The 12,244-nt window shown below is 39.7% G+C and overlaps 1 protein-coding gene across 1 annotated transcript in view; it reads right to left on the reverse strand.

Annotated features, from left to right (window-relative positions):
• Positions 1-4,933: 4,933 nt before the first annotated feature.
• Positions 4,934-12,244, reverse strand: part of RAB3C (RAB3C, member RAS oncogene family) — a gene marked incomplete at both ends in the record, with an annotated part of 227,304 nt that continues 219,993 nt past the window's right edge. The window contains one exon of the mRNA XM_084233995.1: positions 4,934-5,121. Coding sequence (XP_084090121.1) covers positions 4,934-5,121 — 188 coding nt within the window. The remainder of the gene's footprint in view (positions 5,122-12,244) is intronic.

Raw genomic sequence — 12,244 nt, forward strand, 5'->3', positions numbered from 1 at the left:
AACTGTACGCACAGACACACTCATCAAATCCATATGAAAAGCATATTCCGTAGACCTTGTCAAACAAAATGTGAGTTGCAGCTGGAATAGAGCAAAAGCTCCCTTCTCTCTCACACTGAGAAAGCACCATATGTGGAAGTTTTCCTTGTTTAAAAAAGTGTGTGTGTGTGTTTTGGGGGTGCAATAATAAGTGGCCCCAACAAACAATCTTCAAAAGGGAAATATTTCACTGCAGTGTCAAGCATTTCTCTAAAGTTTTTTAAGAGAACAAAATTATTTATTTATGAAATATCAGTAACAATAGGTAGATAAATTTTAGATAACTTCCCCAGACTTGTTTTTGCCACCTCAAGGGATACTATAGTTCTAGAACCTGCAGCCTTTTAAGTCATTGGAGGAGTAAATATGCTGTTTTTCTGATCCATTTTGTCTAACCAATTTGTCTCAATTTATACAGAATAGGAAACAGGTTTATGTCTGTAACTGGCTTTGGTAAAAAATTCACCTAAAATATAAAGAACTCAAAAGCTGATGCTAATGCTAAAGTATTACTCATCAGAATGACATCACCATCTGGGGAGACAAGCAGGGTGGTGCCCACAGCCAGGCAAGCTAAGCGTAGTGGGGAGGCTGCGTGTACCCAAGGCCACAGTGGCTGAGCTGGTGACAGGCACCCTGCTTAGCACACCACGTGAGCCTGCACACAAAGGAACAAGAGTTGCAGTGACCAGTCACACAAACTGTAATTTGAGAGGATTCTTCAGACAGACAGGCCACCACCCAAGTAGGCCACACCAAAAATACATGATGGAGCATTTCGATAGAACTATGAAAATTAGTAAACACTCTTTGGTCTAGAGAGTTTTCAACATGACTAAAATAAGACTTCTGGGTTTCCACATGCAGCTGCCCCCTCAGCCTTGGGATAGCTTGGTAGAGTCTGGACACGTGTCGTATATGCCCACCAATACCACACAATCGACCCGAGGAAGGTAGAGTCCATCCTTCCATGCATTCTATGTATGTTGGATGGATAAAACATGTTATGATGAACCACTAATCAGAAGGCCAGACTCCAAAAATAAAATAGCTTCATGGAAGTCTGTTAATCTGAAAGTCTACCCTCAGCACAGAAGTAGTAAAAATTGAAAGTTTGAATTAGCTCCTAAAAAAATAACCAGTGTGTTTAACAAAGGGACTATCATTAATTTGGATAAAAGTAGGTGAAACATATATATGTATTTATCTATACATACACCTATATACGTGTGTGTGTGTATATATATATATATAGTGTATAGAAATACCTTGTATATGGGTTGTAACTTTGTAGAATTTCACATTTATCAGAGCAATGATACAGCTTTCTGTTACAACTGAAGGCCTCATCATAGTTCTATTTCCAAATAAAAATCTTAGCACTTATTCACTAGGCAGTAAAGGGATACTGACTTCAGGTGAGCCTAAAGGGGACCTCTAAGAGTCAGTTCAGAACCTAGTGGTGCTTAGTCTTCCGTTTATCCAGAAAGTAGAAACTGCTCAATGGGGGTAGCAGCAATGAACTGATTTATGAGCCTATAGATGTGATGCTAACTTTTAAACTGCCATTTAGGGATTACAAAATTTCACACATTTTGTACATACATTCCTATACCCCCAAACTGAAATGTTGATCCACTCCAAAGCATGATATTTAGATGAGATAATTTCTAGGGTCTCCCTGGTGGCGCAGGCGGTTGAGCGCAGCGCTGTGAAGCTGTCCGCAGCCTCTGCAGCGCCGGTTCCCTCCCAGCCGGCTGTGGAGCAGCCCACATGGCGCAGCAGACCTCTCCTGCCTCACCCGCTGCTCCCCTCAGCAGTGTATTTCAGTAGATCCGCCTGTTCTGCTCCCCACTGTCTCTGGTGAATCCTCTCACCCTCCTGCGCATCTGGCCTGTACCCCGGTTCTTGTATAAATAAAATCTTTAGAAAAAAAAAATAATTTCTAGTCTAACCTTTCAATTGCATTAGAAAGCTCGTGGCTGCATCTGCTCAAAACAAGGTTTGCTTTCAAAAGGAATTGGAGGAGTGGGAGGAGTGAGGGAAGAGCTTCCCACTTGAAACCCTAGTTGAATTGCATCCAGAATAAAAGATGGGTGTCTAAAAGTAACAATTGAACACAAGCACGTGATTTTAGGGTGTCTTGCTCTTTTAAATTCAAATGTAGCTAGCCCATTGATAAAAAATGACCCGCGGTTATTTAGGCTGTTGGCAGCGGGAGGGAGAAGATGCAGAGGATGAGGGTGAGTGGGGAAAAGAACTGCAGTGCTGTTTTATAAGGAAGGCGGCTGCCAACAGAGCCTCGCATGGTTAGCCTTGGACTGGCTCCTCTGACAAATTTTATCAGGATCTTTTGAGGTTGAGAATAGAGAATATTCTCCCCTCATACATGATTTACATGAGAAACATCAGTGTTTATTCACTTGAGCTCTGTGATAATCCTCTCCAGAAACTTCTCTCTCACTCAGCGAAATTTACACTGCAGTGGGAGCTTCAGAAGTGAGAATCAGGCAGTTAAGCTCTATTTCTGCTGAGGTTTGGAAAATAGAAAGCAAGAAGAATTGGCTGTGGCACGAGTGATGAATCCTGGGGCTGTACCGCCACCTCCCCTGACTGCACAAAATAGTTCAGCTTTGGCACATTTGACATGTGCATGTGGACACCTGGCTTGGGGTTTCTGGCCTTAGGGCTAATTAAATTCACTGGCATCAGCTTTCAGTGGTAGCTTAGAAGAGAGCAAAAAAATCAGGTCTCTCTCTTATACTTTTCTACTCTCATTTTGTTTTCCACTTTTTTTTTTAAACACCCTCGTTTATTTTTTCACAGTATAGATTTCTCCCCTCTGCTTTCCACTTCACAAGAACACATATCAAGATTCTTCTGTAGGGGGGAAATCTGCAACACAGCTAGACCTGAAGTGAGTGTGTATGTGTGGGACAGGGGCTGGGAAAGGGGACAGAAATGTTTTCCCGACTTCCATTCTTCAGGTTAGATCTAAAAAAGTGAGTTTAACAGTATTGCCACTGAACCTGGCTGAGTCTACTCCAGGTTATAAAAATATCACAAAGTCATACAGACAGGATTCTGTTGCAAAAAAAATAATCTGCTTTGATTTCTCACCCCTCTCCAACTTCTGATTTCTTTCTTTCCAGTTTCTGTGATTTTGAAGCTGCGTTCCCCATTAAAGTCTAAGAAAACATGAGTAGATTCTCGTCTTTACTAAGCGAAGGCTTACCTTGTGGGGTACTGAAGTAGAAATGTATTACCAATTTGTTGATTTTAAGCTAAGTAGCTGAGAAATAACATGGATATGCTTAAAACATCCCAAGTGCACTCCTATCATTTTCATCATCCAACTCACTGATATGGGACCGAGTTTCCTGACTTTGTAAGCATTTATCGTCAGATTTATGGATGGTTCCCTGTCAATACCCCTGCACCCAGAACTTTCACTGGAAGTGTCTCTACTTATGAGGCACTTTTTTAACTATCTAAGCATCTACCTTGAACATGACTGTCCAAAAAAGGGGGAAACCCACTCATCAGAGTGGTCATTACACATTCCCCCCCCCCCCCCCCCGTGCTGCGCCCACTTCCTTCTTAACACCTGGATTGGAAAGAACGCTGGCTGGAGCCAGGAGTCCTCAGCCTCAGAACAGCTGGTGGCGTTTGTTTGCTTATTATTCACATATGATCCTCAAAGAATCCAGGAGAAAGAATCTGGGTGTTCAATTGGTTTCCTTCCCCCTCTCAGATTGCTTTTGGCATCCTCAAGTATTTCTAGAACTCTCAGCAATAAAGAGTGTTTTCTGAGGGAAGCATATTTAAAGGCTTATAGAATGCAGGTGTGATTTAGAATTATGAACACCTGGAATTGCAAAAGATTAGAGAAGTTTTTTTCCCTCAACATGGGGGCCACTGAGAGATGGTTTAAATAACTACTTAGGTAAAAGCATGGAAGCTGAGGTGTGAATAGAAGACAACAGTTAGCTAAGTAGAGGGACTCTAACAAGCTTCGAGTTAACCAAGTGTTGGTGGTGGTCTATGTTACTGAGGGCTGGCAGTTGAGGAAGTGTTAGGGGTGGCTAAGTGTAGGCCTTGGAACTCCACTGCCACTCACCTTGTTAAAATGCTTGTTGCATAACACAGCAGACACCTTTCATCTGTCGGTGCCCTTCAAATATTTAGAAACCTGGGTAGATTCAGTGAGAAGGGCAGTCTTGGGTTCGGGTATTCCTTGAACATCTGATCTAAGATTATTGTTTTAATCCAGTTCCAGTCAGGTAAATATTAATCTCTTAGGAAATCTGCAAAGGCCTTAAATACAATATCTTAATTCCTTTCCTCAGTGGTCTCCTCAATTATTAACATTGAAAAAAACTCATTTCCGGAAGAGCAAACTGACCAGGCCCATGATAGTATCCCTGATAATAATATTTCCACTTGATTTTCAATTAACAGTAAAGCAAATAAGTTGTCCTGAGATCTCCCCTCACTCACACACAAGCAATTCCTTGGTGGTCATCTCTATGAGTAAGGAATATATTTTCAACTCATGGTACACAAGTCAATTGTGGTGAAATTATAGTCTGAGGTCCTGGCAGTAACTTAATCTGAAAAGAAACCTGAAACAAAAAGAGCCTAAAAGACAAATAACAAATCACATGCAAATACCAGATGTTTAGAGATGGATAGATAGTCCTTACAAATTTAGATCACACATTTGCCACATATTAATATAGGAAATCTCCCAAGAATTGAACGCATGTATGAACCACTGACATCATAGATTTCCTTCGATTTTCAGGCAGGATTCGTGAAGGCTAACTGACCATTTATAAATGCTGTTTCCTGGCGTCCGAGCCTCCCGGAGCTGCCTGTGTCTGCGGGCACATTAGCAGCCGCAGTTGGGCTGCGGTGGAGGAGGGGTTTCCTTGAGTCTCGTGTTCTGCTTCGCCGCGGTGATGGCCGGATCCGTCTCCAAACTCTCTGACATTTTGTCGCAGATGATATCCACAAGACGTTCAAACGTCTGCTTGACGTTAATGTTATCCTTGGCACTTGTTTCAAAAAATTCAAACCCTAGAAGAAACAGAGATCCAGCTTGGTCGTGTCACACTTTGGCTGAAATTAATTTGGGACTTGATTATGAGTTTGGATGGCGATGGGGTGATGGTGGCACAGCAGCAGATGGGCTGGGTTTGTTTAGGTGAGAGATGAGAAAGGGACAGAAGGGGCCCATTGAACAAACCCTGCCCCAGGTTGCCTCTGCTGTCTGAGAGTAGAATGTTCCTAGTTGGTCCTGGGAAGTAGGTAGTAGGCTATATTTTGCATCTGGGAATGTTACCATTAATTTATAGAAAAAACTTTTGAGTGTGCCCAGACTCAAGAATAATCCATCAAAATCATACCAGGTAGGAATGTTCATACTTTTGGAGAGAGGGAGAAACCTGTATCTTGCTATACCGTTAACCATGAACAAAAGACTTACACAGAGGAAATGTGATACTTTTAATTTTTCTCTGTTGATTCGCTTATCCCACCAGCAGGGCTGAATAGAAAAATTTCCATTGCAAAAGTTAGTAACAGTAACATTAAAACCCTCAACAAGGAGTCTCAACAACCCTTTCTTCTCTCATTCCCACCACCAACCCTCAGGCAATCTTTCCTAGGACCACCCTGATTTTGTATTTCACCCACTTCAGACTCTAACAATTTTTTTTTTTTAATTTAATTTGAGACTTAGAAGACTTCATGTCTCCTGCAAAAGGGACTACCAAACTTGAGCAGAATCCACCTCCATGACTGTCCAGCTATAGCTCAAGGTATGGTCTGAAGTTGCGCTTTTGGTCAATTTCTGACATCTAACTAGACACAAGGTGGCACTAAAGAATCATTAGCTCTACCTTAAGCACGCTCTGGCCTCCTTAGGAAATGGGAGCGGTGTTAAGCCTAACAGCCCTCCGGGATTGTGCACACCTCCGCATCTACTGGTGCTGATTTCTCCACACCTAGCAGCAGCAGTATTTTCTCCAGCATCTGGGAAAGGACGTGATCAATTTCAAATGTGCTGCCAGAATTGCAAGTGTTTTCTAAATGCGGTGACAGCTGCCCACTTCTGATGTGTGATTGTACCTGGGCAGACGCCTTAGTCTGCTGCTTTGCACGCACAACCTTATCGCTCTATTGTTTGCACATTCCAGTGGCTGAGCTTGCTGCCAGTTGCCATGACAACCTCCCCAGTAGGCCAGGCTAGGATTGCTCTGGTCCATTCAGAGAATGTTGATTTAGGATGTATTGGGCTGAACACAAAAATGCTTTTCTAAGCCATTCTGAATTTTACACCCTATAAATCGTTGTGGTTACATCTGCCCCTATCTCAGAGGAGCCACATAGATCCAGAATGATTAAATCATGTGATTTCATCCCAGCTCCTGGGACCAAAGGAGAAAGAATGATTTAATATTTTACATCCATGTCAAATTTCCTAATAGCACAGAAATTCTTTTCCTAAGTAAAATATTGAAAGGTAGCAATTCTCATGAGATAAAATTTCAAGGAGCTTGAATTTTGCTGAGTATTTTATTGCTAAAGTACAAGTGAATAATATCAGAATTTGAATGGAAGAAACAGCAGTAGAGTTGGACTCTATGAACTAGCAGGAGATATTTCAAATGGACTTTGGCCTGCAGGTCTCTTTTGTCTCTCTATAGCACTTGTGTAGCTCCTACTTCTGCATTTCTTGATCTACAGATCTGGCCATCTAGTGTTAGCAAAATTCTCTTTCCTGATGTTTACAAAGTATATAGGGCTAAATAATTCAACTTCCAACATTTTTTCCCTCACATTTTGAACTTAGGAAGTATGGATCTAAGCACTATTCTTATTGCTAAAATGGCAGAATACTTTGCATCCTTCTGGGGATTTTTCTAGGTAAGGTGCTTTCTGTCACAAAATACCAACTTTACTTAAGTCAAGACCCTGGCTGACACCTGGAGGAAAATAATCCCCAAACACAACAGAGAGATTCGCTTGTCTCCTAATATTTCTCTTACTGAGTAACATAACTAAGTAAAAAACATAATTTTTTTAAAATTAATTTATTTATACAAGCACTGGGTACAGTCAGAAGCATGGGAGGGTGAGAGAATTCACCAAATCCAGAGCAGGAACAGAATAGGAAGACCGATGAAATACACTGCTGAGGGGAGCAGCGGGGGGCATGGCAGGAGAGGTCTGCGTGCCATGTGGGACCCTCTCAGGTGGCCGGGGATCGAACCGGCTCTGCAGAGGCTTCAGGCAGCTTCGCAGCCCAGTGCTCAACTGCTGCGCCACCAAGGGAGGCCCCCACCTTTTTTTTTTTTAAGAGAGAACGTCAGATGGTAGATATGTTGAATATCCTACTTGAGCTTGCTTTTATCTTTATGCATACAAGAACTGGGATATAGGTTAGAGTTGCAGGGAGTGAGAGGATTCACTAGAGAAAGTGGGGAGCACAACAGGTGGACCCACTAAAATACACTAAGGGGAGCAGTGGGCAAGACAGGAGAGATCCGTTGTGCCATGTGGGTTAGCTCCCTGACTGGGGATTGAACCCAGACCATAGTGGCTGGGGATTGTTTGATATTGTGAGATTTAACCCCTGAGCCACCCTGAATTTGATGAAGCTTAAAAGATTTGGGTACCATGAAAAGATGGTGTGATTCCTTTTACCTGGGTTTTGACAGACCAGTGAAGTTGCAAGAGCCAGAAAGTGGTCAGCATCCCAACCTTAATCTGAGACCCCAGAAAGATATAACTGTTAAAGTAACAGCGTCCCAGGAAAGTAATATTATAACAGACCCAGATATGGAACATAGTTACCCAGTGTGACTGGAGAAGGCGATGCCATGATCTGGGAAGAGGGATGGCTTATCAATCAGAAGATGTGAGATCTAGGCCTACTAACAATGCATACTAACTACCTGTGAGACCATGGGTTAGTCTCCTTTTCTCAGTTTATTTATGACTCTTTCCTTACACACCTTACAGGGTTATCATGAGGTTCAGATGAGAAAATGCCTGTAAAAGTGCCAAGAAAATGAAAAATGCCACAATAGGTATGGTGCGCTAACATTTGAGTGGTTCCTATATAACGTGTATTATTAACAACTTTATACCTTTTAACTCATTTTATCTATGAGTTTGGTGCCAGTATTTCTTCAAGTTACTGATGACAAATGGTCTCTTACTTGCTCAGCCAGTAATGGCAGAGTTTTTATTTGAACTATTAACTGAAACATCTTTCCTGCTCCTACAGATGCAATTCAGAGGGGTAAGCTAACCTTTGGTTCCCATTGGATTGTAATTATATATATGAAATCCATATATAATGTTATATAGTGTGTATATCACTAATGTTATATAGTGTGTATATCTGATGGCATATATCCGATATATCATGGTATAGATTAGCTTATTTTGGATGTTAGATATATGATAAATGCTATAGATTATATAGACTTACATAGCTTGTTATCAGCTATGACTTATATGTATATACATTATGTATCTGCTATGTGATATATAGCTATGTAATGTTACAATCTGACATGTTAAGTATGTGCTTATAGCCTATGTACACATTACATTCCACAGCTAATATGTGATATACTAATGCTTAATTTATGTGATAAATGCGATATTACATGTCACAGCTTGCATATTGCATGTCATCTATGTGATATGTCACTTATTGCACATGCGACATCACCTATGGGATAAACGCCATATTGTCTGGCAAACGTAATATACTGTTATCACATGAGGAAGTCACATTAAATGTGATATGTTGCTCAGTGCAAAAACGCATGAGATAAATATTTCATGAAAATTGTGTGATATGCAGCTTATTGCATGTGTGCTGTCACATCACAAATGCTGTACTGTGCTGCAAATTGTAATGTTTATTGCATATGTCATAAGTCACTTATCACATATCTGATAAATGCCACAGGGCATGGGAAATGTGCGATATGCACATTGCACATGCCCTAAATCACATATCACATGTGATGTCACTGCACAGCAAAACAGCAATATTATTTATTGCATATGCTGTATGTAAGTTGCTTATTGCATATAAGGGCACCAATGTGCTAAATTGCATATCACATATGCGATAAGCACCCCCACCCATTACAAAATAGCAACATGTCATTTATTGCATAAACTATAAATGAGTTAACACATATGCAATAAAGCAGATATTGCATGGCCCTCACACACCATGGCACCTATGCCACAGGCAACATGTAACTTATCACACATACAATAAATGCCTTATTGCATAAGTAATAAAAAAAGAGACATGATTGTCATGTAATATGGTGTCTTGCATATGCAATATCTAATATATTGCACATGAAATAAGCGCCTTAGCACATGAGTGCCATGCAATATGCATGGTGTTACATATGCAATAAGTTTCATATCACAGATGCAATAAATGACATCATTATTGTTGCCATGTGCTAAGTCATTAATCATATGTGCGATAAATTACATATTGTATGTGAAGTAAATGCCTTATCACACATCAAAAAAAAAGCAATGTCACTTATTACATGTGTGCTATGTGATTTGTTGCATAGGTAATAAGTGCCACATTGCTGACTTTCCATATGCTGACAGTTACTGCATGTGTGATAAATTACATATTGCATGTGTAATAAGCAACATATTGCTATTTTTGCCATATGCTAAAGCGCTTAGTACTCATGTAATATGTGACTTATTGCACTGTGATAAATGTCTTTGTGCATGAAAACTAGTGCATTGCATGGGTGATAAATGCCTTAACGCATGGCAAAAAATAGTCATATGTTGCTTATTACATATGTGCATATGTGCTATGAGTCTTATTGCATATGTAATAAGTGACATTGCTATTTTATCACATGTGATAAATGCCTTAGCACATGGCAAAAAGCAATATGCCACTTATTACATATGCAACATGAGACATCACATATGCAATACTGTGCAGGTTGCATGGCACACATCTGCTAAGGTGCTTATTACATGTGTGATATGTCACATATTGTATATGCAATAACTTGCATATTACATGTTCAATGAAGGCTTTATCATGCAGGGGTTTATTACATGTGACAAATGATGTTATCACATGAGGACATGTGTGTGAGCTGTATTTAATTGCACATGGTAGGTCACATATGTAATAATTTGCATGGCATGAGAGCTGCATGATATACTTATCACATATGCAATAATTCATATATCACATGCAATACACTATCACAGTGAATGCGATGTTTCTTGTACATAAGTTGACTGAGATACATATTGCACCCTATAATGTGCTATTCAGCATATCTTGTCATGTGTGCACTTAGTAACATCACTAATGTATGAGGGATATGTGCTCATTTCATGCAGTCACATTGCATGAGATAAATGCCTTATCACAGATTTGTGATATCTATCACACATCATGTGTATCACATATCCAATGTCATTGCATGAGGGATGTGTGATATGCAGCAAACTGAATGCAAGCTAAATCTATTGCATACCAGATAAATGTCATATCACGACTTCTGTGCAATGTTACTTAGCACACGTCATGCACCATAAATTGCAAATAAGTCCTATCACAGGGCAAACATGCACTGACCTTTATCCCATATGGAAAAAGTCACATATCACATGAATGAGTCCCTCCAGGGCTCATACCCCATATCCAAACTCTCCACTTGTAATATGCATGTCAATTGGACTGAACACAACCCTCAATGGTTTTGGTCTTGCAAGTTTCCTCTTGAAATGTGACCCCCCCCATTTTATACTTCAAGACAGCTACTGCTGTCTCACATCATATATAGTGTTGTAAACTAGTGTCACCTCAAAAACCTCAAAACTACAATATCTCATTTTGAGCCACCTTTAAAATTTCAGATTTTAAAGCATGTCAGATTTTCACTTTTACTTTTTAAACATCACCTTTTTACTTTTCTGAAACATCACCTGTGTATTTAATTTGCTTACAAACTGTGTTTAGAGTCTCGCACTTGGTAGCTTTCCTCATTTAATTATTTACAGTACCTGCCTGTTGCCTGTACACATTTGAGTTTGACATTCTTTAGAAATAGCTGAATCCTTGCTCAACTACAAGGACTGGGAGTCCCATGCTGGAAAGTGTGGTATTGTAACATACACTGAAGAGGTATGTGAACCCATGAATCATACATAGTGTTGTAAACCAGTGTCACCTTAAAAGAAATAAAAACCTCAAAACTACAAGGTCTTGCCTAATCACTCCTGCTACCAAATATTTTTCTGTTATATAGTTGGTGTTTTGTACTAGATACAACATTCATATAATATAAAATGCACCATTTGAACCATTTTATAAAGTTCAGTGGTTTTTAGTACATTCACAGTATTTTCCAGCCATCTAAGTTCAGAACATCATCACACTCAAAAGAAGCCATATCCATTTAGCAGTCATTTCTGATTCCCTTCCTCCAACTAGTTGTCATTTGCTCCCCAATTAGATTTTACATCACATGTGGATTGCTCTGCACACCACACAATATTTAATATGGTGCCCAGAATGTGCATCCAACAGATCTTGGTTAACTGAAGGATTTATTGGTTGGGAGAAGTGGTGAAATGGGATGAAGAGAAAAAGCAGTTTTTCCTTTGTTTATGGTTATGAAGTGACTACACTTGTAAGCAGTTTTGCCAGTAAATTATTTCCAGGTGTAGTTCACCTAGCACAGAATTCCATGTAATGTCACTTTGGTTTGTGCCCTGTGGAAATTTATGATATGAAACAAATTAAAGCAGCTCTATTCAACTGTGATGAAAGACATTTCTGAAAAATGTAAGGAAATACAGGTTAGTTACACTTCAACACCCAAACTAACAACTATTGACAAATACTGCTGTCAAGAAGGTTCTTTCAGATTCATTTTAGTAAAAGGAAAAGAAGCATTTATGATTGGCAGGGTAATTGCTTATATGCAAATAGGTATAGTTTTAAAAGTGTTTGTTCTATTAAATCTGTTAAATGTTCCCATTGTTCCTTAACATTTTAATAGTTTTTCAGTGATAAGGGAAACAATTTTCAAACAGTCCATGAAGTGTCAACAAAAATATTGACATTATTTTTGGTAAAGGATTTCAATTTATAATAGCA

The sequence above is a fragment of the Talpa europaea genome (genome assembly GCF_964194135.1).
Source record: "Talpa europaea genome assembly, chromosome: 5".
NCBI lineage: Eukaryota > Metazoa > Chordata > Mammalia > Eulipotyphla > Talpidae > Talpa > Talpa europaea.